This window comes from Melozone crissalis, unplaced genomic scaffold (assembly GCF_028551555.1).
Source record: "Melozone crissalis strain CALT ecotype California unplaced genomic scaffold, PUWL_Pcris_2 ptg000042l_1, whole genome shotgun sequence".
Lineage (NCBI taxonomy): Eukaryota > Metazoa > Chordata > Aves > Passeriformes > Passerellidae > Melozone > Melozone crissalis.
In genome coordinates this window covers 20,316,628-20,341,880 of record NW_026535820.1, presented here as the reverse complement: position 1 = coordinate 20,341,880, position 25,253 = coordinate 20,316,628, and the positions used below count along the sequence as shown (strand labels likewise).

At 43.0% G+C, this 25,253-nt stretch overlaps 2 protein-coding genes across 2 annotated transcripts in view; one reads left to right on the top strand and one right to left on the bottom strand.

Moving 5' to 3' along the window:
- Positions 1-25,253, bottom strand: part of LOC128942559 (uncharacterized) — a 74,696-nt gene that overhangs the window by 18,525 nt on the left and 30,918 nt on the right. The window lies entirely within an intron of this gene.
- Positions 3,928-8,445, top strand: TMEM200C (transmembrane protein 200C). Its single transcript, XM_054285110.1, has 2 exons — positions 3,928-4,027; positions 6,086-8,445. Exon 2 carries the CDS (start codon positions 6,128-6,130, stop codon positions 7,766-7,768), a length of 1,641 nt encoding a protein of 546 aa, XP_054141085.1. The 5' UTR covers positions 3,928-4,027; positions 6,086-6,127; the 3' UTR covers positions 7,769-8,445.

Sequence of the window (25,253 nt, the reverse complement as noted above, 5' to 3'; positions counted from 1 at the left end):
GTGACCGTCACAGGCTTCCTGCAACATGTCACAACTGACCCAGGAGCGATTCACATTCTGTCTCCTCTAGTTTCAAGTGTTTCACCAGATGTCAGTTAAAAATACATATATTTATAAAGGGGTTAGTGTAATTAATGCCTCAAAAATAAAAAAAAATCTTTTAATTGGGAATGACAGTAAGAACTGGAGTAAGATAAACTAGTAGTTCCTTTCATTATTGTTTTTCTTTTTTTTTTTTGTGAAAAAGCTTGTCATATGAAAACATTAATTCCCTTTACCTTTCAATCACCAGATTTCATGGCTGTGTGTTACTTTACTCAGGCAAATGTTCCCAGCAATGTGTATGTCTGCTATAATTAATTTTGAAAGAAGAGCAGACATGCAAATTGCCATTCACTCTCAGTGGATTATCTAGACCCAGACTTTCTACACAGTGAAAGGCAAAGTTGCCTCTGATTGTACCAAAATGTCAAATAAGCTGGATGACTGTAATACACAATGTAGATTAACTGCGTTTGATGTAGGTTTGTAAGGAATTAAAACATATATTTCCTCTGTGAGGATAATTTTTCATGCTTCTTTCTCAATGCTGCTCTTTTCCTCTGCATTTGTTATCAAATCATCATTAACTATACCAGAGCCTCCACCATTAATCATATCAGAATTGCTAGTGCCATGGGAAACAAGCAAACAAACAAAGTATATGAGGCTAAGATTAGGAAAAAAACCCACCCCAACCACTCACCCCTCTGTGACCAGTGGCCAGACTTGGAGTGATGGTCTTAAAACTTTCCCTGCTATTAAATAAGATGAAGCTATGAATTCCAATTTAAGCAATAAAGACGCAGGAAACCTTGGCATTTAGTATAATATACTCTGGAGCATATGTAGAAAATTCATATCAGCTCTTGTTTTTATCAATGTAATAAATTAGCTAATTAAAAATAGCTAAATAAGCTATTACTGTAGCCTAAAAATGGACTTTCAGACTAGAGCTACTGTTTTGACTGGAACTCGTTCTGCTAGCAGGGTGTAAGTTAAGATAGCAATGACCATTCTGTACTTCTGTTACTCTGTGCCTGAGAAATTGTAAAGAAAAGTTCCTGAAACCTATGCAAAATGCCTCATATTTTTTATACTATGCTAAGAATCCTTTCCACATTTATCCTTTCTATCTGGTATTCAGATTGCAATTATAACAAGCAAGGGCCTTCTCTCTGTTTTGTTGGATCTCTACACTGAGAACTGCAGGTCTGTGTTTGGAACCCAGAGACGTCACAGTATTTCAGAGAAGTACACCAAGTACTTTAGGTTGTCTTTTGAATTGCTTTTGGACCTTGAGCCTGCTGAGGGCTGAGATATATTAACTTGGCTACACATCTCCTGGGTGCCCAGCCAGCCTGGGATGGAACATATTCAAGTGGATAAACTAAAACTGATGGCGGTACTGATGTACCAAAGCATGGCCTGATAAAGGTTATAATCTTATGCACAAACAACCTACCAAACCAAGTGTGTGCTTTAAAAATGGAGAGGAGAGGAGAGGAGAGGAGAGGAGAGGAGAGATTTTAAGCAGGGAAAAAGAAAAGGAAAAGGAAAATAGTAAAGGAGATGGGAAAGGTAGAAGAAGGCAGGGGGAAAGAAAAATGAGAAATGAGAACAGGGAAAGGAGAAAAAAACATAGCTCAAATATACTCTTTGCAAGTCCTAAAAATTATTTATTTTCCCCACCAGTAGCACCAGTAGAAGGATAAGTGCACAACATCATGTAGAAAGTTATACAAGTAAGGTAGGAGCAGAGCCTTCCAGCAGTGCTCAGCAGTCAATGCAAACACAGTTACAAATTCACTTGGGCAGCCAGTGAACCAAACCATTAGGGAACCTGCCTTTTGCAACCACTTCACTTCTGGGAACATAAAACCTCATATAAACTAAAAATAAAATAAATGCTTCATTAAAGCCCCAAAAGCTTTTTTCCAACAAGAAGAATCTGTAGGATAGGTAGGGATACATAACTTGGCCAAGTAGTTTGCTGTGAGAGATTCAGCCTGCCATCGTACAACGGGTTCTTAACACATAGAGCAAATTAAGAGTACATTGATAGCTGCCACAGAACACCACCTTCAGAAGGTTTTCATCCAACAACATGTTTCTTGTTTTCCAGGATTTGGCCTCACCTACAACACATTTTGCTAAGAGTTATTTGAAAACTGTGAATGTGATGATAGCCCAATCACTCAAAACTTAAGCAATGAAAATATGGCAAAAAAAAGAGCTGTTGTATAAAGAAGATAGCTAAATAGAATGGTTTAGTTTGACAGAAATAGAAAATATGACTCAGATAGGGAAAAGAGTTCTTTGCCCTTTAAAAAAAATCAGTCCTGTTCTTCCTCTCTCTCTTACACAGGAGTATTTCAGGGAGAGTCTGGTGATGCTGCATTATTGATGTGATACAGGTCTCCAGTGGAAACAGATGTGATATGTTTGGTTTCCTCTGATAGCCTGGGCTGAACACAAAGCAAATTACTGAGTGTCAGAAGACTTGGGTTCAAAGCACATATTTAAAAGAAGTTCTTAAATAATAAATCTTAAATTTCAAGCCTGTTGCATAACCAAAAGTTATATATGTACTAAAAAAATGTGTCCCAAATGATTTTGCTGAGACAAACTGCAAATGACATTAAAATGCATATGTGCAGCTTTAGGATTTGTTTGGTCTCAAACCAGGAACTGATGGTTGGAGTGAAAGATGCAAAATAGCATGATCTGGGTGAACATAGAACTGCAGAATTGTTGAGGCTGGAATACATACAATTTAATTGAATATGTATAACCTCTCTTTTTCCCAATCTGTGTTGAAACCCTTATTTTTAAAGACATCATTTGACAAATATTTTCATTATTGCCCTTTGCTTTCTGCCAGGCTGTTTTATCCGCAGTCTTCCACACAAGAGGTCATGTAGAAGAAAGCTGGTTTTGCTCAGGCTAGGTAAAACTCCAGCTTCAAAAGAACTCTAAGGCTACTGTACAAAACCCGAAGTTTTCAGTCTACCCACCCCAGCAAACACTCCTATGTACATTCAGGAGCAACCCTAAGCCCCAGGATGAGCTTTCTGTATTTACTGAAAAACCTGCCAGAGATTTGCTTTTCTAGATCATGGTGAACCTCTAACAAGACTTGACTGAAGCAATCAGCAGCCATCTCCTCCCAAGAAAAAGTGCAGCACTGTGACGGGACGTGTTGGATTACGCCTCACAAAGGTGATAGCTTCAATTTAATCACTTTTCAGAAAGTAGCTCAAAAGAGAACATTGTTTCCCATTCTCTGCTGAAACTGAGAGATTCGGGGTGACGCCGCTGATGTATCTCAACTGCCGCTTTCTTCTTCAACCTCTTGCTTCATATTTTCACCTGCTTCTTGACTTTCTCCATAAGTATTCTGGCAAACCTGGGGTGGTGGGGGAACGCAAAAGTGAGGTGTCTGAAGATGAGGCTGCCAGCACGGGAGTGGCGGAAAGGAGCCCGGGGGCTGTCGCGGCGCTCGGGGCGGGCCCTGAGCGGGCGGTGCCGCCGTGCTGCGGGGCGCGGCGGCGATCGGGGCGGGCGCAGGTGCGCAGGTGGCGGGGGCGGCGGCCGCCCTGCCGCAATTTCCCTGTGTCACGGCTCCCGTCGCTTGGCAACGGCGCCGGGTCCGGCCGCCAGCCGCGGAGCCGCGCTCCGCCCGCAGCGGCGGCCCCGGCCCCGGCTCAGGCTCCGCCAGGAGGGCGGGCGCGCTGCTGCGGGGGGTGGCCCCGCGGCGGGGAGGATGCGGCGTGGCCAGGGGGCAGCGCTCCCGCGGAGCTGCCTGAGGAGGCGCCCGGCCGCGGCGGGGCCGAGGGGGCGCCCGGCGCTCGGCCCAGCCCCGCCGCCCGTCCGCCGTGAGGGGCTGTGAGCGGCGGCGGGGCGGGGATGCTCGCTCGGGCTGGAAAGTTTCTTCCCCACGGCGGCTCGCCCGCTTCCCGCCCGGACTTCTCCCCGGCCCTCCCCGGTAAGTGACCGCGGCACCCCCGTCCTGAGCGGGGGCTCCGTCCGTGCGCCGGCGGCTCCCGACCGGCGGAGCTCGGCGCTGTGCCGCGGTGGCGGCGGGAGCCAGCGGCCGGAGCCAGCGGCGCCCCAGCGGCCGGTGCCGGGCGTCCCGCCGGCCGGAGCCCGGTGAGTCCCGCGGGCGAGCCCGGGGAAGCAGTTAAGTGGTGTTACAGCGGTGTTTGGGCTTTGCCGGGCGGGGTCGTGGTGCGTGCGGGTCCGGCTGCCGGCGTGGATCGGGGGTCTCGGTCCGTTCGTGTGGGATGCGGCTCCAGCCCCCGCCGCTCCCGTCCGGGCGGTTTCACGGCACTGCGGCCGCTGGCCATGGCCGGAGGCGCGGCCGTGCCCTCCTTCGCCTGCCGAGCGCTGCTCTCGCCATCGCCGAAAGTAAGTGCCAGGCGATGCCGGACTGGGAGCGTTCCTCGGAGCTGATGACCATCTGTTATCACCGTGGAGAGGAGACGGGCAGCTGGCTAGTGGGGCAGCAGAAAATGAGATCAAAGAATCGGCAATTACAGCAAAGCATGCCCCGAAAATTACACTTTTGCATCCACAAAATGTGCTCTTTTTTTTCCCCCTATTTTTAATAGAAATAATAGTTCAGCCATAGGAAAAAAAATTTCTCTGCTCTTTGTTTTGTGCGTGCAGTACCTCGGAGAGTAATTTAACAACGTCCTTGCTGACAACACCCATCTTTTTTTTTTCTGAGGAAAATACAAACAGAATAAATGGGACACAATATTACTGCATATGTGGCAATTTTGGCATTAGAACAGAAAAGACATGGTAATTAAAGGCTGAACAGTCATAGAGGGGCAAGGGGCTTTTTTTTTAGGTGCTTACTTAATTGCCTTTCAGTGCAATTAATTGAACTTTGTGAGTCGTATTATATTCAGTGATGTCATCTTTTGCCCCGTCAAAGAAAAAAAATAATAGGATGCTCAGAAAGAGAAAAGGGGGAGGGAATCCTGCTTCTCGGTATAATGAAGAAATAGGTTCCAAAAAGAATTGCACAGTGCAGAAATGCTCCTACACACTGTGTGGTTTAGCTCAGATCACGGGAACAGAGAGATGACTTCTGATGGTCCAGTAAGACAAAAGCCACAAATGCTCAGTGTTTAGTCCTCTGCCAGTTTCCCTGCAAGCACTTTTTAGGTGCTTTCCCCAGGTGACTCATGGAGTTTCACTTCTCTAATAGGATTTGACCTTCCATCTCTTACCTGCCAGCCATCTCCCCTTTCTGAGGGCAGGGAGGAGGGGGTTGAATTTGTCAGTGTTACATAACAGTTACCTGGAACATTGCACATGTTCTCAAACTAGGGATGCCTCTGGACCACAGGCAAGAGATGAATTTCTAATATTGCAGATCAAGTGCAAATGGCTACAAAAAAAACTTTTCACAGGGCACCACTTTCCAGTGTTGAAATGTTTCCTTTGTGCATTTCACAGTAATTCCTTTCCCACTCATTTAAGCAAGACACGTCATATGCTTAACCCTCCCTACAGTAATGTGTAAGTAGAGTAATGAAACAAATGGTATCTATAGATCAAATACACTGCCTTCCTGCTTTTATTTCTCCCATCCCCTCAAATCCTGCATGACATCACTAACCACAGTTAGTGTGCACTGTAACCCCAGAATATATCAGGGAATGGGGCTTGGCATCCTCTGAGCTCTGGTGCTTTGTAGGCTCCTTCTAAAATGAGTGAGATCTTTTTTTGTTCGCTCTAGTGGATACTACTAGGTTTGTCATTTACCTGGAGTATAAAGTAATCATTTAGCTGTTTGGCAGGAGTATAGTGGGACACGCAGCCGCTTTGATGCTGTTGTTCTGCCTGTTTCTTTCTCACACACAGGAGCTGTGTGGGCAAGGGAGTTCTGCCTGTTGGTGTCAGCCTCCATCCCACTTATTCAGGGTTATAGTTTCCAGGACTTTGAAGGAGGAAAGGCAAGCAGACACATCTCTTGTGCTGCAGGTCTGTCCTTGGTTCTCATCGTCTTCTCTTCTCCCTTTCACTGCAGGAGCTGGAGTGGCCGTGGGGGGCAGTGCGCTGGTAGCCAGCCATGATTGCCACTGGAGGCCTCCTGAGGATCTCAGCCAGGAAACAGGATCCCTTGAAACCCCAGAGCCAGCTCCCCAAACGCAAACGCAAGGCCAAAAAGAAGCGCAAGAATGACGTGGTGGTGGTGAAAGGCAAGCTCAAGCTGTGCTCCCTTTCGGGCTTCATCGCCCTCTGTGGCATCCTGGTGCTGCTGGTGGGCATCGCCTTGGCTGTGGTGGGCTACTGGCCAAAGCCCAGCCAGGTGTACAGGGAAAGCAGCTTTGGCAAGGGCCGGCACCCAGCACCACAGGGCGGCACCCACACGAACCGCTCCCAGAGCCAGGGAAGGCTGCAAGCAGGGATCCACCTGGAGTCACCCCCTGGAGCCAACACCTCCACCACTGCTACCCCCGGTGGGTCTGCCCCTACTTCCTCATCCCCCCAGGCCTCAGCGGGTTTCCTTTTCCGTCTTTTCTCGAGCTACTTGCATTCGGACAAGCTGAAGGTGCTGGGCCCTCTGATCATGGGTATTGGCATCTTCCTCTTCATCTGCGCCAATGCGGTGCTGCACGAAAACCGCGACAAGAAGACCAAGATCATCAACCTGCGTGACCTCTACTCCACCGTCATCGATGCCCACAGCCTGCGGGCCAAGGATGGAGGCACCCCGGCCTCAGCCCCTCTCAATGGCTTTGTCAACTACATGCAGGCCCGGGGCCTGGAGCTGAAGCCCGGCGGGGAAGGCCTGGGTGCTGCAGCCATGCTGGCCAAGAGCTCGTGGCCACCAGGACTGGGTGTCTCCCTTTCCCCACCGGATCTGGTGTCCTCACCGCAGCGTTCCTCCTTCTGCAGCCCCCCGCAGCCACCCAGCCTGGCTGAGGCAGTGTACAGCATCTGCCGGGAGCGTGCCGCCCTCGCTGGCCGCCACGTCACCAGCCCACCCTGCAGCCCCGCGGGCAGCTGTGGGCGCTGCAGCACAGCCAGCTCCATCGTCGGCTCTTCGCTGAGCACCTTCACCCTCCTGCCCTTGGGGCCAAGCAGCGGAGGGAGAGGCTGGCACAGACCGCCTGGGGAGCGGGGAGCCCAGGAGATCCCACGGGGGGAGTTTGAACTGAGCCTGACTGACCTCAGCAGCAGCCCCATCAAGGGAGGCTGTGGCACAAGGAGGCACAAGCTGGTTGTCAGGCGGCAGAGCACCAGCTGCTTGCCCGATGCCAGGTGTCCCCTTTCCCCTGAGCCACCTCGGTCACCAGCTGTCAGGAGGGTCCTGGAATCCAGCCTCTTGGTAAAGGCGTCTCCTAGCTACTCTGAATCTCTAGATCTGGGAGGATCGCCCCCTTCAGCTCCTCCTGCCATCACCAGGACGGACTCCCAGAGCTCCCAGTCTGAGCCTTCCAGCAGCAATAAGGGCTACAGCCACTTGGAGGAGGCAGGCACCTCCTTGGAGTCAGTTGCCAACACCACAGCCAGTAAAATTCAGGACTGTGAGGAGGAACGAGTTGATCAGATGGACCCCCTCAAGGCTACCAGCAGAGAACAAACAGGGGAGCAATCCCAGCAAACTCAAAGACAGTACACAAATAAAGAGAAACTCTTTATGATTTCTAGGTCACATGCTGCATTAGGGCTGGAGGATGGGGAACGGGAGAGTACGGGCATCTAAATAAAACAGAGACAGCAAGAGGACACCTTGCATCCCTCCACACCTTCCCCGCTTCTTCATCTCCTTGTGGACTAGGAAAACAATCAATATCCAAAGAGCTGCACTATGTTACCCTTGAAAATTAAATTCCATAGATCCTGTAGATGACTTCAGGAAGAAAAAAGAAAATCCTTTCTGTCTTTTCGTGATTGTATGTTTCATGCAAGCCAAATTGTATTAAATATCCACAGTCCACCAAGTTCTTTGGATCAGGTTAATACAATTTTGGATGGTATAGCTGTGCACTTTACTATTTTGATTTTTAAGTGCCCCTTCTTCTCCTCTGATTTCTTTCTTGCTAATTTGCCACTAACTGCTTGAAAGCTGCAGGCACCTTTTTAAGCTCAAAAGCAACGTGGTCTTCAGAAAGAAAGCTGAGCTCTCTCTTTGTTTTGGTTCAATTACTAAAACGTTTGCAAGGCCTTAAGGATGACGTACTCTGACAAAGAATGAGTTTGTTTAAATTCTGGAAAAAATGACAGTTTAGAAGAGACTGGAGCAGAACTGAGCTCTGATGATTTAGTTAAAACCATTACATTCCTGAATCCAAAATACATATTACTACATGATACTTTATCAAAGTATTATTACACATGTATTGACTAATAGCATTAAAAGATGTTTTTTAATAAAATATTTACAAACAAAACCTACAAAAAAATTTCTTTATTTTGGTAAGTAATTACAGATATCATGAACTCTTTCGTTTTATACTGTGAAAGATTATAGAAATGCTATGAATCCAAAGGCTTGCTTTATACTTTTAAGGAGGTAATTAATAATTTATGTGTAATTTTCAAATAAATACTGATTCAATCCTTGAGAAACCACACTGTAATTCAACCAGCAGATTCTGTCTCCATTTCTGACAGTGCTCTGTGACAGACAGCCTAAGAAATGTGACATCTTGACATTCTAAGGGAAAAAAAATATTACGTTTGATCTTCTATTCATATTTGGGTTTTTTGTGAGATTAATCTTGAACTGCATCATCTTCCTTCTGGATTTTTCAGTTCCCTTATAACTGTTGCATTAAGCCTTTCTGCTGTTGCAGTTCCTATTCGTGAATGCGTGTGCATAAGCTTAAAATTAAGGCATAATGATAAGCCTGTCAGTCTCGTAGCAGCTGGCTGTGCTGAAGTCAGCAGCAGTTTCCCACTGAGTTCAGCATGATGAGGATTTCTTCCTGCATGAGAAGAGCATCAGGTTTCCTGAAGCTTGGAGAATACTTTGCCTGTAGGCAGAGTTTTGGTAAATTGATGAGCTGTTTCATTTTCCTAGCTGCAGCATGGCAGCCACTTGTGTTTTGTCAAAACAGCTTTATGCACTCAGGAGATTTTGTCAATACTTCTGATTTTAAATATGGATGTGGCATTTCTCTACTATGGGAAGAGAAATCGACATTAAACAAACACAATGTGTAGGCAGACAGAAATCTTTCTGTTGCAATTAAAATTTTTCATGTGGTTCCATGTTTTAAAGTGCTTAGCTACATACTCACTTACATTACACTAGATTGCAAGATGGACTATAACTATCACTAAATACAATTGCATTTAATAAGCCTGCAAAATTCTGTAATAAATAAGACTAATTTAAAAGAAAAGAAGAAAAGAAAGAATAATTTGCCATGTAAGATTCTTGAAACTGGAGAAGCAGAAGGTGCTTGTGCTTGTTCTCTTGATCAGGAGAGACATCCAGGTGGCAATATCTTTCCTCCTGTCAGTGGTAACCAGTGCACTGACAGTATGAACGTCAGTGTGGCGTTTTTTGCTGCTAAACTGCTAGCACACAGCTGGCAAAAATCCATTGTAAAACTGCCTGGGTTGGCATGGGGTTGGATTAGGCACCACAGGAAGTGGTGAGCAGGTGGCTCAGCTGGTGCTGGCGTATGTATGGATCTCTCCTGTCAGTTCTCCATGGGCATGTGCTTCTGCTCCTTCTCCTGTGACATCCAGCAAGATTTATGAGATACATGTGAGCAGAGATACCTAAGATACCTGGTACTGAGGCAGACTCTAGTTATTGACAGAGCTGAAGACATCCTGTTTATTTCTCACACTAAAGCCTTCCATGGAGGTGAAGGGAAAAGACAAGTTGTGTGCTACTTACTGGGGCGTGGAATCCTCATGAAGATGTGACAGGAGTTTGTTTAATTCTGAGAGGGGGAAACATGCTTTTTAAAATATTCTCAGTAAATATTTCTTCTGTCATCTGAAGTGTGCTCTGAAAAAAAAACACCAAAAAAACCTCAGCTTTAAAAAGCCTTTGGTTACTCCTTAGATTGATTTAAATCAAAGCAGGCCAGTAATTATTCTGATGATTAATTTACTGCAAAGTCTTTTGAATGACAAAATTATACCAGTTTGTGTTTAATAAGTAAAATTATAGCTTGTTCCTCTGTTGTCAAAAAAGATGTGAAACATGAACTTTCATCAGTTGAGCTGGATTTTTTAGTAACAGCAGCAAGAAGTGATTTTCTAGCATATAAATTACTAAGCAGAGAAAGCTGCCTCTCTGTCTTTGCAAGTCATTATTTTTGCAGATTTATTACTTAAAACTATTTGTTGAGCAATTTGTGTAGGGATGGAGTTGGAGTCAGAAAGCTTTGTTTAAAATTCAAGCTGCAAGTTATTCCAACACCCTGATGTTGGACAAGGACTGAGAGATTCAATCCCTGTGCACCCCTTGTGACTGATGTTAGCACAAGCAGCTGGTAAAGAGCTGAGCCTTTCCTGGTGTGACCCACGGGGGGTGATGGGGTTTGCGCTTTGACTGGCTCTGGAGTATCTCTGAGCTGGCTCTGACTGCTTCTCAGCACTGCCAGCTGCCTCTTGGCCATCATTTGCACATCCTGTCGCAGGATGCTTGTGCATTTTCCTCCAACCCAGTCTCTTCCTTCTAGCCTTCCTCTCTGGTGTCCTGCCACCTAGTGCTTCCTCCACAGTCCTTGACAGGCACCAGGAACTGCCTCTACTTGCCAGTACACAGCTTCCTGCATGTTGCAGGAAGAGATATGCTGTCACACATGTTTATTAAGAAGTATTTCATTAATTCAAATCAGCTAATTTAGAAAAAATGTTAATTTTTATTAAGAAATAATGATTAATCCCTGTATTTGAGAAGTAATGTTCCTGAAGATATGTTCAGATGGCATACTTAGCCACACAGTTTTGCTGTAGAAAAATCAGATTTCAGTTTAGAAAGGCGTGCTTTGGTTTAATTTGCGTTTTTCAGCATAGAAGTGCTATGATATTTATACAAAATTTCCACAGGAAAGTTAATTTCTACCTGAACCTTCAGAATACTCCCTTATCTAGGAGGGAGGCTGTGTATGCTCATTATGAGTGTAGATGCTGTTTGGATCAGTCTGAGGAGAGACAAATGCCCTAATTGTACTTCAGTCAGGCTGCTGTTTGTTACAAAATCCTCAGGACTCTGGAGAAGCTGCTGACGTGATCAAACTGTAACCCAGTTCTGGCTCAGTTTTCAGTGGCTAGCAAAGCATTTAGAGTCCTTGCATTAACCTGGCTTGCTTGGCTGGACTGATTTACTGAAGTCCCTAACTGTTGACATATCAGCTGACCTACTGCAAAAGACTATAGCCCAGATTTATTAACCTGTATTTTTTAGTGCATTTTTTAGAGCCTTTTCAAGGTCTGATGCTGTCCAACAGTGAGCAATAGTGCACTCAGAAACATTAAATTAGGTAAGTGTTGACATAATTTTGGGTCTGCAGTCTGAAATACAGATCTTACGGATTGTTGCTATTTTCATAACATCCAAAACAGTTTGCACAGAAGTAGCAATGTGACTTCAATTAAACCACAGTTTTTGTTACAAGTAAAGGAGGTGACAGAATGATAAATCTTATTGGATTTCAGTTGCAAGAACAGCCTTTGGTAATGCTTAACAGTTTTTCTTTCTAAACAAAACCCACTTGAAATACAACGCTCACTGCTGGCTGACTAGTCAAATCTTAGTAGTGAATAAAAGTATAGATTTGGGAGGGCATTTTTCAATTCTAGGGAAAAAAAAAAAAAAAAGAGGTTTCTCTATCACTTCTCCAAGGCTGTAAGTAGCAGCAATGTAATGCTTTAGCCAGGCCACTCACTTACTGGTTTTAAGTTTGGGCTTACAAACAGTGAACAAGATGCATAGCATGGGCAGGCACAATCTGAAAGGATAAATACATTATCACAGCCACAGGAAAAAATTCTTTCATGGAAGAGTACACTGTTCTCATTTCATTTTAGAAGCCAGAATTTCTGTTTACCATTTCTAGAAACAGAAAAGTCTAAGTGAACACTGTAGAAATTATTTTCTACCACTGAGCTTTCACTCTATGCATGGAGACAGAGGGAAACCCTAAAGATCTGACAAAAGCACACACAATCAGGTAAAATGGCAGTGAAGTTTTGGAGTGGGACTTATGCTGCTAGAAAGGACCTGACTGGATTTCAGGACAATTCAGGAAATAGAGGAACATGGCATGTGTGTTTCAACTAGTTAGTCTTTTATCTACATTTTACTTAGAGAGAGGTTGTGAAGCCAAAATACTACTTTTAAAGGAGTTCCTATACATTGTTATTCTTTTTAAATTACATTGCAATGAGATAGAAAACTTATTTGGGGAGAGTATGTAAAGAGATACAAACTAAACAGATGCCAAAAATCACTGGTAATAGCTTAGTCTATGAGGTTTCCTTCACCTTTATCTGCACAAAGAAGTTTCAATCTGTGATTTCTGAGTATTAATTTTTTTTCCCTTCTTGTGTTCCACTAATTCTCCAGGCTAGGATTACAAAAAACACTTGTGTTCACTTTATTTATCAATTTTGCCGAAACACAGTTCTATTATTTTCATAGTAGCAGAGTTACCTATGTGGCAAGTTTGGTTCTACCAAGGACACATAGCTGATACTCTCAACCTGGAAGGCAAAAATGGGTAGAGATGGTTTGGTTTTAAATAAGTAGCCTGTTCCATGCTAAACTTCATAGCTGACGTAAAGAATAGCAAGTAAAAAGGGAACGTTCTGCAATCAAGTTTTACCATCACGTCAGATGATTTAATACCAGCACACAGCCTCAGACTGCATTTTGTTCATCACTCACTCATAAGATTTGGCATGATCCTGCCTGACCTGCTTGAGAGCAAGCTGGTGGTACCATACAGCTCCCATTTTGTTGCCAAAAGCTAAATCAGCCTCCTAAGGAGCAGGAAATGCAGAACATGACTGTCAGTTCTGGCAAGACTTGAAGCTGCTAAAGACTTTGCAGGAAGGTGGTTTTGTACAGGGTGCAGTGAGCTCCCTTCACTCCTTGGAGCAGCATGAAGCAGCACAGAAACCTGTGGCAAGGTCTCACACAAAACTGCCTGCAAAGGCACATAAAAGCCACCAGAGTCAGCTCCATAAGGATAAATTCCTAATGGGATAATATGACACTTTTGCAACACCATAGACTAGCCTTCCTCCCTCATTCCTGAAGTATACTTAAGGTCTCTCTAAGTAGTACAGCAGGTTTTTAATTCACCTGACTTTACAGTCAAAACTCATTTTAAAGAAAGGCAGTTTGTTCTCAGAGCCTAATAGAAACTACTATTTAAAATGCCTATAGACTCCCCATTAAATTAGTATCAGATCACCTCTTAATGTACTTTCCTCTCTTGTATCTTGGGTACAGAGCACAACTATCTTCCTCTGTGAAAACAAGACAGAGTTACAGCCACAGACAAAGTGTGCAAAGACCAGATTTTTATTTTCTTTAAAGGGAGAAGAGTATAGGCACCCGTATTCAGTGAGGACAGCATGCAAGTATCTGCCTCTGAGTGATGTTTCCAAACCATGCAAGTAGCCTGCTGTGGAACAGAGCCATGAACACTTGTCCTCCAACAGGAGATCCATCCTTCAACTTAACAGAGCCTCTTTCTGCATGTGAGGCACTGAAGTGCTAATTTAGTTCACTGTCTTTTAGACTCATCACACCCAATATTACACAAAATAACTTAGCAATACATCCCTGCAGTATATTTAAGGAGACAAGTACCACTAGACAGCTGATAACATTCTATTTGAAATGAGAAACTTAAAATGAGAACAAGCAAAGTCTGGCACTGCTTATTACCTTATTGTGGTAACAGCATAAGATGATGATAGTAGCAGCTCCTTGGGTTTTGGAAACGTAAAACTGTCTGCTGGCACTGCTAATGTAATTCACACTACAGGCTACCTCGAGGCTTGAAAATGCAAGCAGAACAGTTCCTGTCCTTGTGTCTGTCTTTGCAATGTGCACAGTGTCTGGAGCAGCAGCAGAAACAAGGACAAGTGCTGAGGCTGTATCTCTCATCGTCTCTTACCATGAGCAAGCTGTGGAAGGAAGTTGTTTCTTTTAGACCAATAATCCAGAGTTGCTGCAGGTACCTTAATGAAGCACTTGCACTCTTTACAGTACTGCTTGGGTCCAGTATGGAAAAGAAAGGTGGGGATATCTTCCTAGCAATGTTCTCTGCTGGGGTATACTGGCTCCCCTCTGGCACACAGACAGCAGACAGGAAAACCTGAACAGAAGCTGTAGCATGGTTCTGGGACCAGTGAGCTCCTAATGCTGCAGCAGTGCCGTGTCTCAGCAGCCATTTGGCTGGTACATGTGTGTCACTGACAATCTGGGAAGAGAGAAAAGGGTTACATGATGAGTATGGAAGGTCAGCAGCTTTTAGGCATCACCTGTTTGTATGTCAGCTGCCAGCATGGCAGCTAACAAGCCCCAGGAGTTACCTAAAGAGCAAAAAAGCCAACAAAAGTGCAGGCTGGATCATCTCTGATGCCAAGAAGGCACTATCAAAGATGGAAAGCAAAGAAACAAGTCACTGAGTTTCTGTTGTACTTGTCCTTGTAGTTTTGGGCTGTCAAATGTGGGCAAAAACAGGAACCACAAATGCTGCAGTTCTACCAGGACTGGTGAGTAGCTCTTGGCTGCTTCCACCCATGGCTGCCTGTGGTTTCACTCATGACACCCTCCATAAGAGCTCTCTGCATTTCACTGACAAATTGAAATGCAGTCCTCTACTAAAATAAACATTTTAGGCTGCCTAATGAGTCACCAAAAGGTTGAATTCTCACATAGGCAACAGATATCTCAACAGCAATGTTTTCTGGCAAAGAGATTAGGTATATATCTGTCATGGTTCAACACCTGCCAGCAACTAAGTACCTCACAAAATGTTCTGCAGAATGTCTTGGCTTAGTTTAGACCTCTAGATAAATCTCACTTGCAATTTAGGCAAATATACTCAGGTAATTCTGCCACTATAAAAATAACAGACATATGTTTTTCAGCAAAAATGATAAAGTGAACACAAGTGTTTTGTTTAATCCCAGCCTGAAGAAATGGTGGGAGACAAGAATCAGCTTTAGATTGACAACAAATCCTTTATTTAGAATTGCCATCCTAAAATTCAGTTTCTTGTTAGAAATGAAATTCTCACACCATCAGTTCATACATTCCAAGATACTTCTGTAAATTCAAGATGTCAAAACATTAGGAAATTATAGCATAAATTATTCAAATTATTTTAAAATGAGTTGTGGTTTCCCATGAGCAGTTGGAATACTTATAGAGTGCAGAGAAAATAAAGATTCTTCCCTAAATATCTTTAGATGTTCACAAGGCATTTCTTTTTTTTTAACATAAAAACAGAATACATGTGGCAATGTGGGGGATTGAGAAGATTTTTGTTAGCAGGAGATTCAAAGTGAGTAATATATTCATTTAAAACACATGCTGATAAATAATCCATACTATGATGCTGGATTGCTTAATCTCTTTTGTTTTCCTTCCAACCACATGAGATGATAGACTATTTGTATAACACATAGTAAATGGAAGCAATATCCAGTATGGAGCCTTCTCTTGAAAAATCTGTGTTTTATCAGCCATGGGAGTGTGTCGTTTTCATGACTTTGAAATAGTAAATAATGCACTGGTTTTATGGTCTTAAAATATAGAAGCATTAGCAAGTCTTCTTCTATGAAGAGTCCTGAGAATTGTTCTGTTTCTCATCTGTCAAGGGCTACAACTTAATCAGCTTTTGTTTAATTGAATAATTCTGTTATGGTAGGGAGTGTAAGCAATTGTTACACATGCTTGAATCTGCAGCAACATGACGTAAATAAATTAGCATGGTTGTGCTGATCGAAAAGACATTACTTCTGCATAGCCCAAAGAGCAGCCAAATGCTAAAATCTGAAGTTCTGGTGCAGCACATGGGGTAACATATGCACTCAGAGTAAAACAGGTGTCATAGATGGCGATGGCAATGAGTAAATAATAGCTGATTTCAGTGCAAGAGGATTTAAAACCACAGACCTGGTAATCAGAGCTGCTTGAAATGGGAGGTTAGACTGGCAACTGCTACAAGTTGCCAAAAAATAATTTAAAAAGAAAAAAAATAGAAGAAGAAAGCCCAAGTAGTAACTGAAGGCAATGCCAAGAAGCTCACCTGCAGCCCATGGAAGCTGTTCAAAAGGAGAGAGGAACTCTTCCCAGCAGTACTGCATCTTAAGTCAAACACATGGGAAAGGGCCCAACTCAAGGCAGGAGTTATTCCCAAGAAAGGACATCCTTAGTGCCAACTTGCCGTTTCCAGGCCCCACACCACTGTGAGTGGTGTGTCCCTAGTGGATGTTCTGCCTCCAGGGACTGGTGGAGCATTTCCTACAATTGCAGGCTGCAGCACAGAGACACTCTGACCCACAGGACAGAGGTGACTGCAGCAGCCTCAGCATGACAGCTCACCCTGCAGAGGAGCCCAGGAAGAACAGCAGCATGGAAGAACCATTTCATAAGAATATCATAGTTTGAGTTAAAGGGTTAAATGATTTAAGGAAGGAACTTTCAACAACATCCAGTTTCAACCCTTTTGCCATGGGCAGGGACACCTTCCACCTGACCAGGTTGCTGGGGGTCCCATCCACCTTGGCATTGGACACTTCCAGGGATGGACAAGTGATGGCTGTTATGCTCACATGTCCGAGGCTGGAGCCAGCCTGATACAGGACAGCCCCTGACACTAAACCCTGCAATTTGCTGCTGCTTCTCTGAGTCGTCTGAGTAAATTGGAGACTACAGGGAGAACTTGTGCCCCTTCTGTCTGCTCTTAAACAACCAGCATCTGCAAAGGAAAGTGTAAGTGCTGCTCTGTGAGACCCTGATGTACACTTGCTGCTACGTTTACTGCAATTCCATTTTGTGCTGGCCCCACTTTCTATTTATAGTACACTTCCTCGGTTATTCCAAGGAGGATTACAGCAGCTCAGAGACTTCAGGATGGCTCAGTGCCCCCACTGCCACAGGGGCTCTTGCAAACCAGAACAAAAGGGGCTTACAAGCAGCAGACTAACAGCTGCCAAAGAGAGCCAGCCCAGAGCCCTTAGCAGCTCAGAGGGATGGCATTGGGCATCCTGCTCTGCACCAATAAACTGAACAAAACATTCCAGCTGGGAAATGCAGTCAAGTGCAGAAGCATCATGGAAGACTTAGAAGTGTATGGCCCCATGCCTAACTGGATAAATGGATAGGAGGAAGAATAAACTAAGAGTAGCAGAAAAAAATAAACAGCAATAGGAAAGGCAGTGTTAAGAGGTGGTCTAGTGATGGGGCAGTGAACCAGTTTAGTGAATTCTACAAAGCCATGCCCCTGACAATGGGAAGAGAAGTGTACTTTAAGTTTTTGAGAGGCAGATTTGAATGTATAAGTACTTCTCCTGGCTATAAAAGGCTGAGGGAAACCTGATTTTATGGATTGCATTCGCATGCATTACTGCTTGCTTTCTATCACATAAATAGTGATCAGCTAAGCAAAGGTTCTCCTTTTCTGCTTTAAAAAAACAGAAGTGTCACTGAACGTCCTGCAGCTACTAAAATGGGTGACAGCACAGGAGTGGTGGCGGTGCATAGGACAAGTCAAGAGATAAGATGTGCAGATATGCTGAGGAATAGATACCTGGCTCTTGTCCTCAGTGGATAGCAAAACATGGAGAAGGAAATAAAAAAGTAAAACAAATACTGCCACAAGGGTGTCCATCTCTTTTCAGTTTTTTTTTTCTCAAAGCTTAAGCTCCTGAAATATTATATTTATATCACTTCTTACACATTTAAAGTTTTTCTGGTGCCAGCAGCAGTTAAAATGCCCTGGAACATATCTTAAAATACAACTTTAAGCAAAACTCAAGATTCATTTGGGTTTTGACTGATAATATATTACCATTATAGTGTATTTATTTATAACACATTTTGTTAAGGGTTTCATAACAGTACCTAAATGGTTTCAATTATCCAGGCTGAAATTATATTGCTTCAATATAATTTTATTTTAATTATGTTTTACATGTTTCAATATAATTTGATTATTTGTGGAAATAATAATTTCTGGGTGCTTTATGTGTGAAATTAGTAGATAGAATAATTTCAGGATTAGCCTCAGAGACTAATTAGTGGGTTTAAGTAAAGTAAACCAAGACCAAAAAGGTCTTTTCCACAAAGTTAAAGGTGAGAGAAGAAACTCTTTTTGTCAGCAGAGCTGCCAAGTCTCCCATAGCCCTCTCAGCCTCCTTCTTGTCTGCCCAAGGTATATGTCCAGGCTGGATTTCCATCAGGTCACCTAACACAAGGAGATAGTGCCCCACTGGGATAAGAACCAAGAATCAGGCCCATAGATTTTATACAGATAAGAGAATTATTATTCTGTGAAGCAACACGCTCACATTAGGATACTGTATTTGGAAGCACAGCCTTAAAAAAAGATCACGCAGAAGAATCTCTGCATTTCTCTATTGAATTTATTTCAGCAAAAATATTCAGAATTCCCAGCAGCTCTCAATAACAGCCTTTATCATGCAGAAAATTGGGGATTTGATTTGGTCTCAGCAGAATTAGATAAGAGCCCAGTGTCACTGATGGAACTGCCTCCACTTCAGTCTGAGCAGGATTTAACCTCAAGTCTGCTTAATTCTGAAAATCACCTATGAACCACAGAGCATCCTAAGCTCAGGCCTCTACCTAAAGGGGTTTATCCAAGGAAAAACCTTTAACAGGTCTTTGATTCCAGTTCACTAAGGAAAAGTAAAGCATCCCATAAACTTTACAAGTGCATTAGAAGCTAGTGCGATCACCTCCCTCCAACACATTTACTTGTCACTACTTAATGCTTATTCAGTATTATTTTTCTTACTGAACAGCATGAAAGCTGAACTAGGCACCCATCAGCAGATAATAAATGCTGGATTTCTGGCAGTGAGGGATATAAACTTCTATCCCATACAGATGTTCACCTCTTTTTTTTTACATTAAGAAACTGAAGGTTCAAAGGGTAGCAAACAGCCAGGCAGCAGTTTACAAGGTTTTTTTTTCATTTCAAAGATGGAATTATCTAAGTGCTATGTCCAGTTTAAAAACAGGATCTGTTTTTCCACCTCTGATATAAGCACTGACACCCCACATCTTGCAACTTAGATTAAAAAAAACTTTAAATAAAATTTCTAAAAGAATCTGTTCATTCTTCAGCTGATCTTAAAAAGCACTTTTCTTATTAGAAAATCAAATGTCACAGTGGAAAAAAAAAGCTCAGAGTGGGCACTCAATACTTTAAAAAAATTTAGTTTTTAGAAATTAATTTCTCTTTCATGAGTCCAAAAAGTATGCTCTCATTTAACAGTCTCTTTTGGAATCTTTTTACACAACTTGCTTCAGGTTTCTGCTGCAGAGGTCAGTGGCCAAAACCCACGGTTGGAAGCCAGCTTCAGAGGTGTTAAACCTACACAGTACTTGGATTTAAGCCCATCTGGAAATGGTTTTGAGAATAAAACTGTAGAATACAACTATACTAACTTGCTTAGGATTTATAGGGCTCCAGATATGTCCTTCAGGTACTAACTCTGAATAGCCACTTCCACAAAGAAAGTATTTACCAACATTTAAATATTCCTCAGGACATGGCTTTTTCAACAGGAATACTTATTAAACTTATCTTTCATTGCAACAACTACTTTTAGTTTCAAGACAATATGATGATGAGAAAAGAAGGGAAGATTTCCTAACAGAGAGAAATCCAGAGTTTTCTCTAATCTCCAGACTGTCATAAAAAAGCTTCTCTCCTGGCTAAGCCTGCAGCTTTTCAGCTGGGGGTCATGGTGACATTGCAGGGAGTGTGAGCATATGCAAAAAACTTCAAGATTTTGCCATATAGAGGATTTGGGAAAGGTTTTTTTGCCTTTTTGTTGTTGTTTGTTTTTTACATAAGAATTTATGAGGAACAACAGCAAGTGTTGATAAATGTTTTAAATTGAGGGATTATTCCTTCTACCTGCACACAAGGAAACAGGGTAGGACTCTGCCTTGGTAGTACACTACACCATAGAAACTATGGCTAAGAACAGCAGAAAAAACTCAAATGAAAATAAAATGCTTCAAGAAGGTCAGTTTACCACTCATCCCCCTACAACTTCCTGCTCCTAGTTAAAGGATCAGTCAGGATGGGTGTAGGGATCCTGCCTGAAGCTGTCACCTTTCTACCGGCTCTGCAGCGCCAGATGAAGAGGCTGGCACCTTCCTGACATGGAATGTAGGGAAACAAGGAGGTGTCTCTGCTTTCTTCTGCATATGTAGAAAGCACAAGAGTATGGAAGGGGAAAGCCAGCTGAAGTAACCAATATGATTTTAATATGTTTTAACACAGAGGCACATGGCTCTTGTTCAGTTGCATCTGACCTCCAAAATATGGAACATCCAGGAAAGAACTGGCCCATCTGATGTTTAGTGCCTAACAGTGACCATGGTAGTCATGATGAGGTATTTATAGAACATTATTTCCATTGGCTTTGGCATCCTGTTTATTAGAATAGCTAGTTTAACTAACATCCAGGTAAAACCAGCCTCCTCCCAACTTCTATAGAAATTGATTATCATTGCAGTGCAATTCATCAGTGAATACTTACACAAAAAGTCACAGTGGATAGTATTTATTGCAAGCTCTCTCCAACACCAATGTTGTGCCATTATTTCAATATCTTAAGTTACATTCAACTAAATTCAATTACAATAAAGTAGTAGATTGCATTTCTACATTAACTACTAGTGCTTATAAAGAAAATTGCTCAAAGGGAAAAAAACCCAGGCAAGTTAGAGACCAAAAAGAGAAAAAAAAACATAGGAAAAGAACAGCAAATGCAGGAATCATAAAGAGTGATCGATCAAACTGCCTTCTGGATCTGAATTGCACAGTGTAATTTCCCTACAGTAGTCATAAAGAAGGACAATTAATCTTCTTAAGCCTTATAAAGATTTTCTTTTCAGAAACTCTCTCCCTCTTGTTTTACATCATAAGCATCTAATAATCAAATCTATTTCAATTAATTTGAATAAAAAAAATAACAGGGAACAAAAGTCTTGGCTAAAGCAGAACAGCAACAAAATTTAAGACTTATTTATTACTTCTTTTATATTCTCCACCATAAAGCTGAAAATATGTTATTATTTCAACAGAATTACAGAAGCTTATTTTGGCTTGGTTGTCATTAGAGACTAAATAGATGAAATTGGTAGATATATGGTTTCAAGCACTATTCTGAATTGTCAAGATTAATCACAATGATACAACTTAAGTATATTTTTTAACTTAATGTCTCAAAACAAGTTACTCTGCTCCCAAGATAAGTGAAATTGATTACTCTACTATCATTATAATAACCCTAAAACAGAATTAAACTTAAGTGGAACCTGTACACACTAAACCCCCAAATGTTTATGAGTGCAGGTTCACCATGCATTTGCTACACTCCAGTGCCATCTGTCTATAAAAATATAATTAACATTTTCAATAAGAAGAAATACAGCATGTTATAAAATGTATTTGGTCCTAGGCCATTGAACCCACTTCAGTTCTTACAATGAATGATGCTGCTAATCCTTTTCTGAATTGAGGAAAAAAAAAAAAACCAACCCAAAACTAAGGAACATTGTGTCCTTAGTGTACATTTGAAGCAAGAGTTCCTGAAAAAAAAAAATCATCCAGAAGGCCTTGATATAGAGATGCTCCCTGATGTGTCGACTCTTAAGGACTCTCCCAAAATAACCTTCTAGGCTTCCTCTAACAATTTAGCTGCCTTTTGAAGACCCCAGAGAAGCTGGGAATAGCAACTCTGGAATTTGCATTTAGAAGACCATTTGGGGACAGCCTTTTCAAAGTCCACAAACTTCAGTGGAGGGACACAAAAATAAATGCTCTGCCAAGCACTGCAACACAAGGGATCTGACAGACCCCGGAGTGAGTACAAAGCAGGTTCATTAAATGCAGAGCCTTCCCTTTCCTCCTGCACAGTGGCTGGCTGGCTGGGGAGGGCTGTTTCCCTCCACTCCCTGCAAAAATTGTACAAATACAGCTCTTTGTTTTGTGGTTTTTGTTGGGTTTTTGGTTTTTTTTCCCAAAAGTTTGGTAACAAGTTTTAAACCAGCCTGATGTTAATTTAACAGAGCGCATCCTGACCATTCTGCCTAAATGTGTATTCCCACCTCGTGGGGAAGCAAAATAGTCTTCCTATCATCTTCTGATGCTTCAACAGTTTGTTTTGGGGGGGAGGGGGGGGGGGGTGGGGAGGAGGAGCTACTTCTTGATCCTTGATCACACACTTTTTTTTTAAATTTGAACTGCACACTTATTTTTCCCCACGCGGAAAAAAAAAAAAGGAAAAAAAAAGTTAAAATACAAACTATTAAGTATTTCTTTTCAATTGGAGCACATAAAGACAGAGGTTTCCCAGGTGCCCGCCGTGTGCCGTCCCGCGGCCCCTGGATGCGCGGTCCCTTCCCGGCGCATCTGGCTCTCCAGCGGTGCCCTCTGCTGGCGCCGCTGCCGCCGGGCTCCGCCGGGAGCGCCGCCCCGAGCCGGCAGGGCACCGGGCACAGCTCTGCTCGGCCTCGGCCAGCGAAGGGCAAGGCCAGGAAACGTCAGCCCCGGCCAAAACTCCGATTTAGAAAAGCGCCCTTGTGTCCTCCTCAGGGCATTTTGTAAAGACAATTCGTTAGATAGAAAAAAGGAGAGGAAGATGAAAACAAAGGAATGTATTTAGTGCTGTACCTCGTTTTCCTCCAAAAAAGGCAATTTCCATAAGTCGGGCAAAATAATTTTCTCGTTAAGTATCTACTGGGTCAGAGGAAAGCATGTACTTCACAGTGGTGTGTTAACAGCTGACACCATCTACCTGTTACAGACATGCACTGAATGACCCTGTGCAATCGTGGCTTGAGTCACAAATGAGAGCAGCTCTAGGGGTTAAGCAAGAGAGGGGTCTTTAGGCAGCAATCAGAGAGGAGAAGGCAGGCAGGCAAAAGAGAAAAGCTGAGGGTGCAGGCCCGGGGCAGGAGGTGAAGCAGGGCAGAAGGAAGCTCAGCCAAGGCAGCAGTGTGCATTTGGGCACCAAATGTGTCTGGCAATGACATTTGTGGCTGCTGAAGGGTCTGATTCTGTAAACCACAGCTCACTTGTCTTTGCAGTACACATGCTCACACACGCTGATGGTACAGGTTTTGAGCCAGGCATTTCACCATTACAATATTCAGTGATGTTCCCCTCAGATTTTGCTCTACTTTTTTTTCATCAGACTCTGAATAAGATTGTTTCCTGCAAAAAAAATGAACTCACCATACCCACTCCTCTGACCTCAGCCCCTCAGTACCTGTTTGTCTTCTCCATCCTCACCAAGTTCACCAAGGATTGCAACAACTTTATCTCAAACTTGTCTGACCAGGTTCAGCATATTCTGTTGCTTCAGTTTTTTGCAAACTACCATCTGTTATCTTTGCTTTTTCTTGTTCCATTTCCAAGCTTTTCAACACATCTGAACTTACTGGCAGCAGACCAAGTGCTGACTTTGAGCAGATATCTCCAGCTGTAGGAAAAGTCCCATCTGCAGCTTCAGGCTGTCCCTCTGCCTCATTGATTTCCTTTTCTTTAGTTGCAATTGAGGCCTCAGCAGCATTTTCAGATGGTTTATCATCAGCTACTGCTGTTGAGGCAAGCTTACAGCTTGCAGTAGCTTCTCCTATTTCAGCCTCTGCTACATTTTTTGGGAGGTCTTCACTGCTTGCTTCTCCCACATCTTCTGTCTGCATTTCTTTCTCTTTACTCTCTTCCCTCCCACTGGAGCCCACATTGATTGAGCACTCGCAGTAATAATAACCAGATTCCTGCTTCTTCTTGCGCATGGCACAGAGATCAATCCGACTGAAGAGCTCTGTGCCAAAGGGGCTGTCCTCGTATTCCTTATACAGGTCTGCACAAATTTTCCTGAAGCCCTATTTATTCAAAGAGCAAGATGACATTATGTGTATTATATAGGTGCACAAAAACTCATGCACTTTAGGTAGGTGTGTCAAGTACTACCTTAACAAAACCCAGCAAAGAAAACACCACCCCACCCACCTCACACCTAATTAGGATAACAGCATCAACTTCATGTGGTAGTATTTAAGTTGATACTGAGAAAAGCCAGCCATTACAAATTAAAGTTATGGGAAGCTTGGCTTTTGCCCAATCCTCCATCTACCCTACCCTCCTCAAGAATAAAAACATGCCAAGTATACAAATTTAACCTACTGTTATTTAAATGCAACCACCTAATTTTAGATACTTCAGGGAAGTTCACAGCTACCATATATAATTATTCTGAATTGCCTTTAGGAGGGATTGCTTGATTTCAGCTAGAGTTCACCTTACTCAATTTCATCTTAAAGCTGTCTTAGCAGACTGAAAAATTAACCCTCCTCCTTGGTGCTCACTCTCCACAACAGTAATTAAAATGTTTGCTAAAGACAGGTTAGAAATAGAGTTCATGCACCTTCATCCCTGTGAAGAAATACTCAAAAGAAATTTAACTCGATGACTAACTGGGAAAACATTCCAGCAAGGCAGAAAAGAAAAAGAAAACCTCAGTAGCTCTTAGATAGCTACCAAGCACTGTCAGTATCTCAATTGCCAAATGCTACAACAGTCGACACACAACTGAAAGGGGACACTCCTAGAGATGTGTTTTTAAACACTGACACTTCTTTTCAGCCTAGGAAAGCATGTGCTTTGATACGGCAATATAAGTGACTTTCCTTAGACACCAAGTTGACTAAGGAAAGTAATTTCTATTGCCATATCAAAGCACATGCTTAGAAATCATATGACTGTCAAGACCAAAAATCAGCAGCTCCACAGAGTGATTTCTTTGCTCTTCTCCCCCTCAACAAGTTTGTGCACAGCAGCACTAGCTGCCCTGTGCAGGTGTCACTGAGGATGGATGAGAAACCCAACAATTCCATGGTTCCCAGGCCTTTAATTCAGACAGAAACAGGCTGCCAATTTATACAAGGGGCTCCCACAAAGCATTTAGCCTATAGCAAACCACAT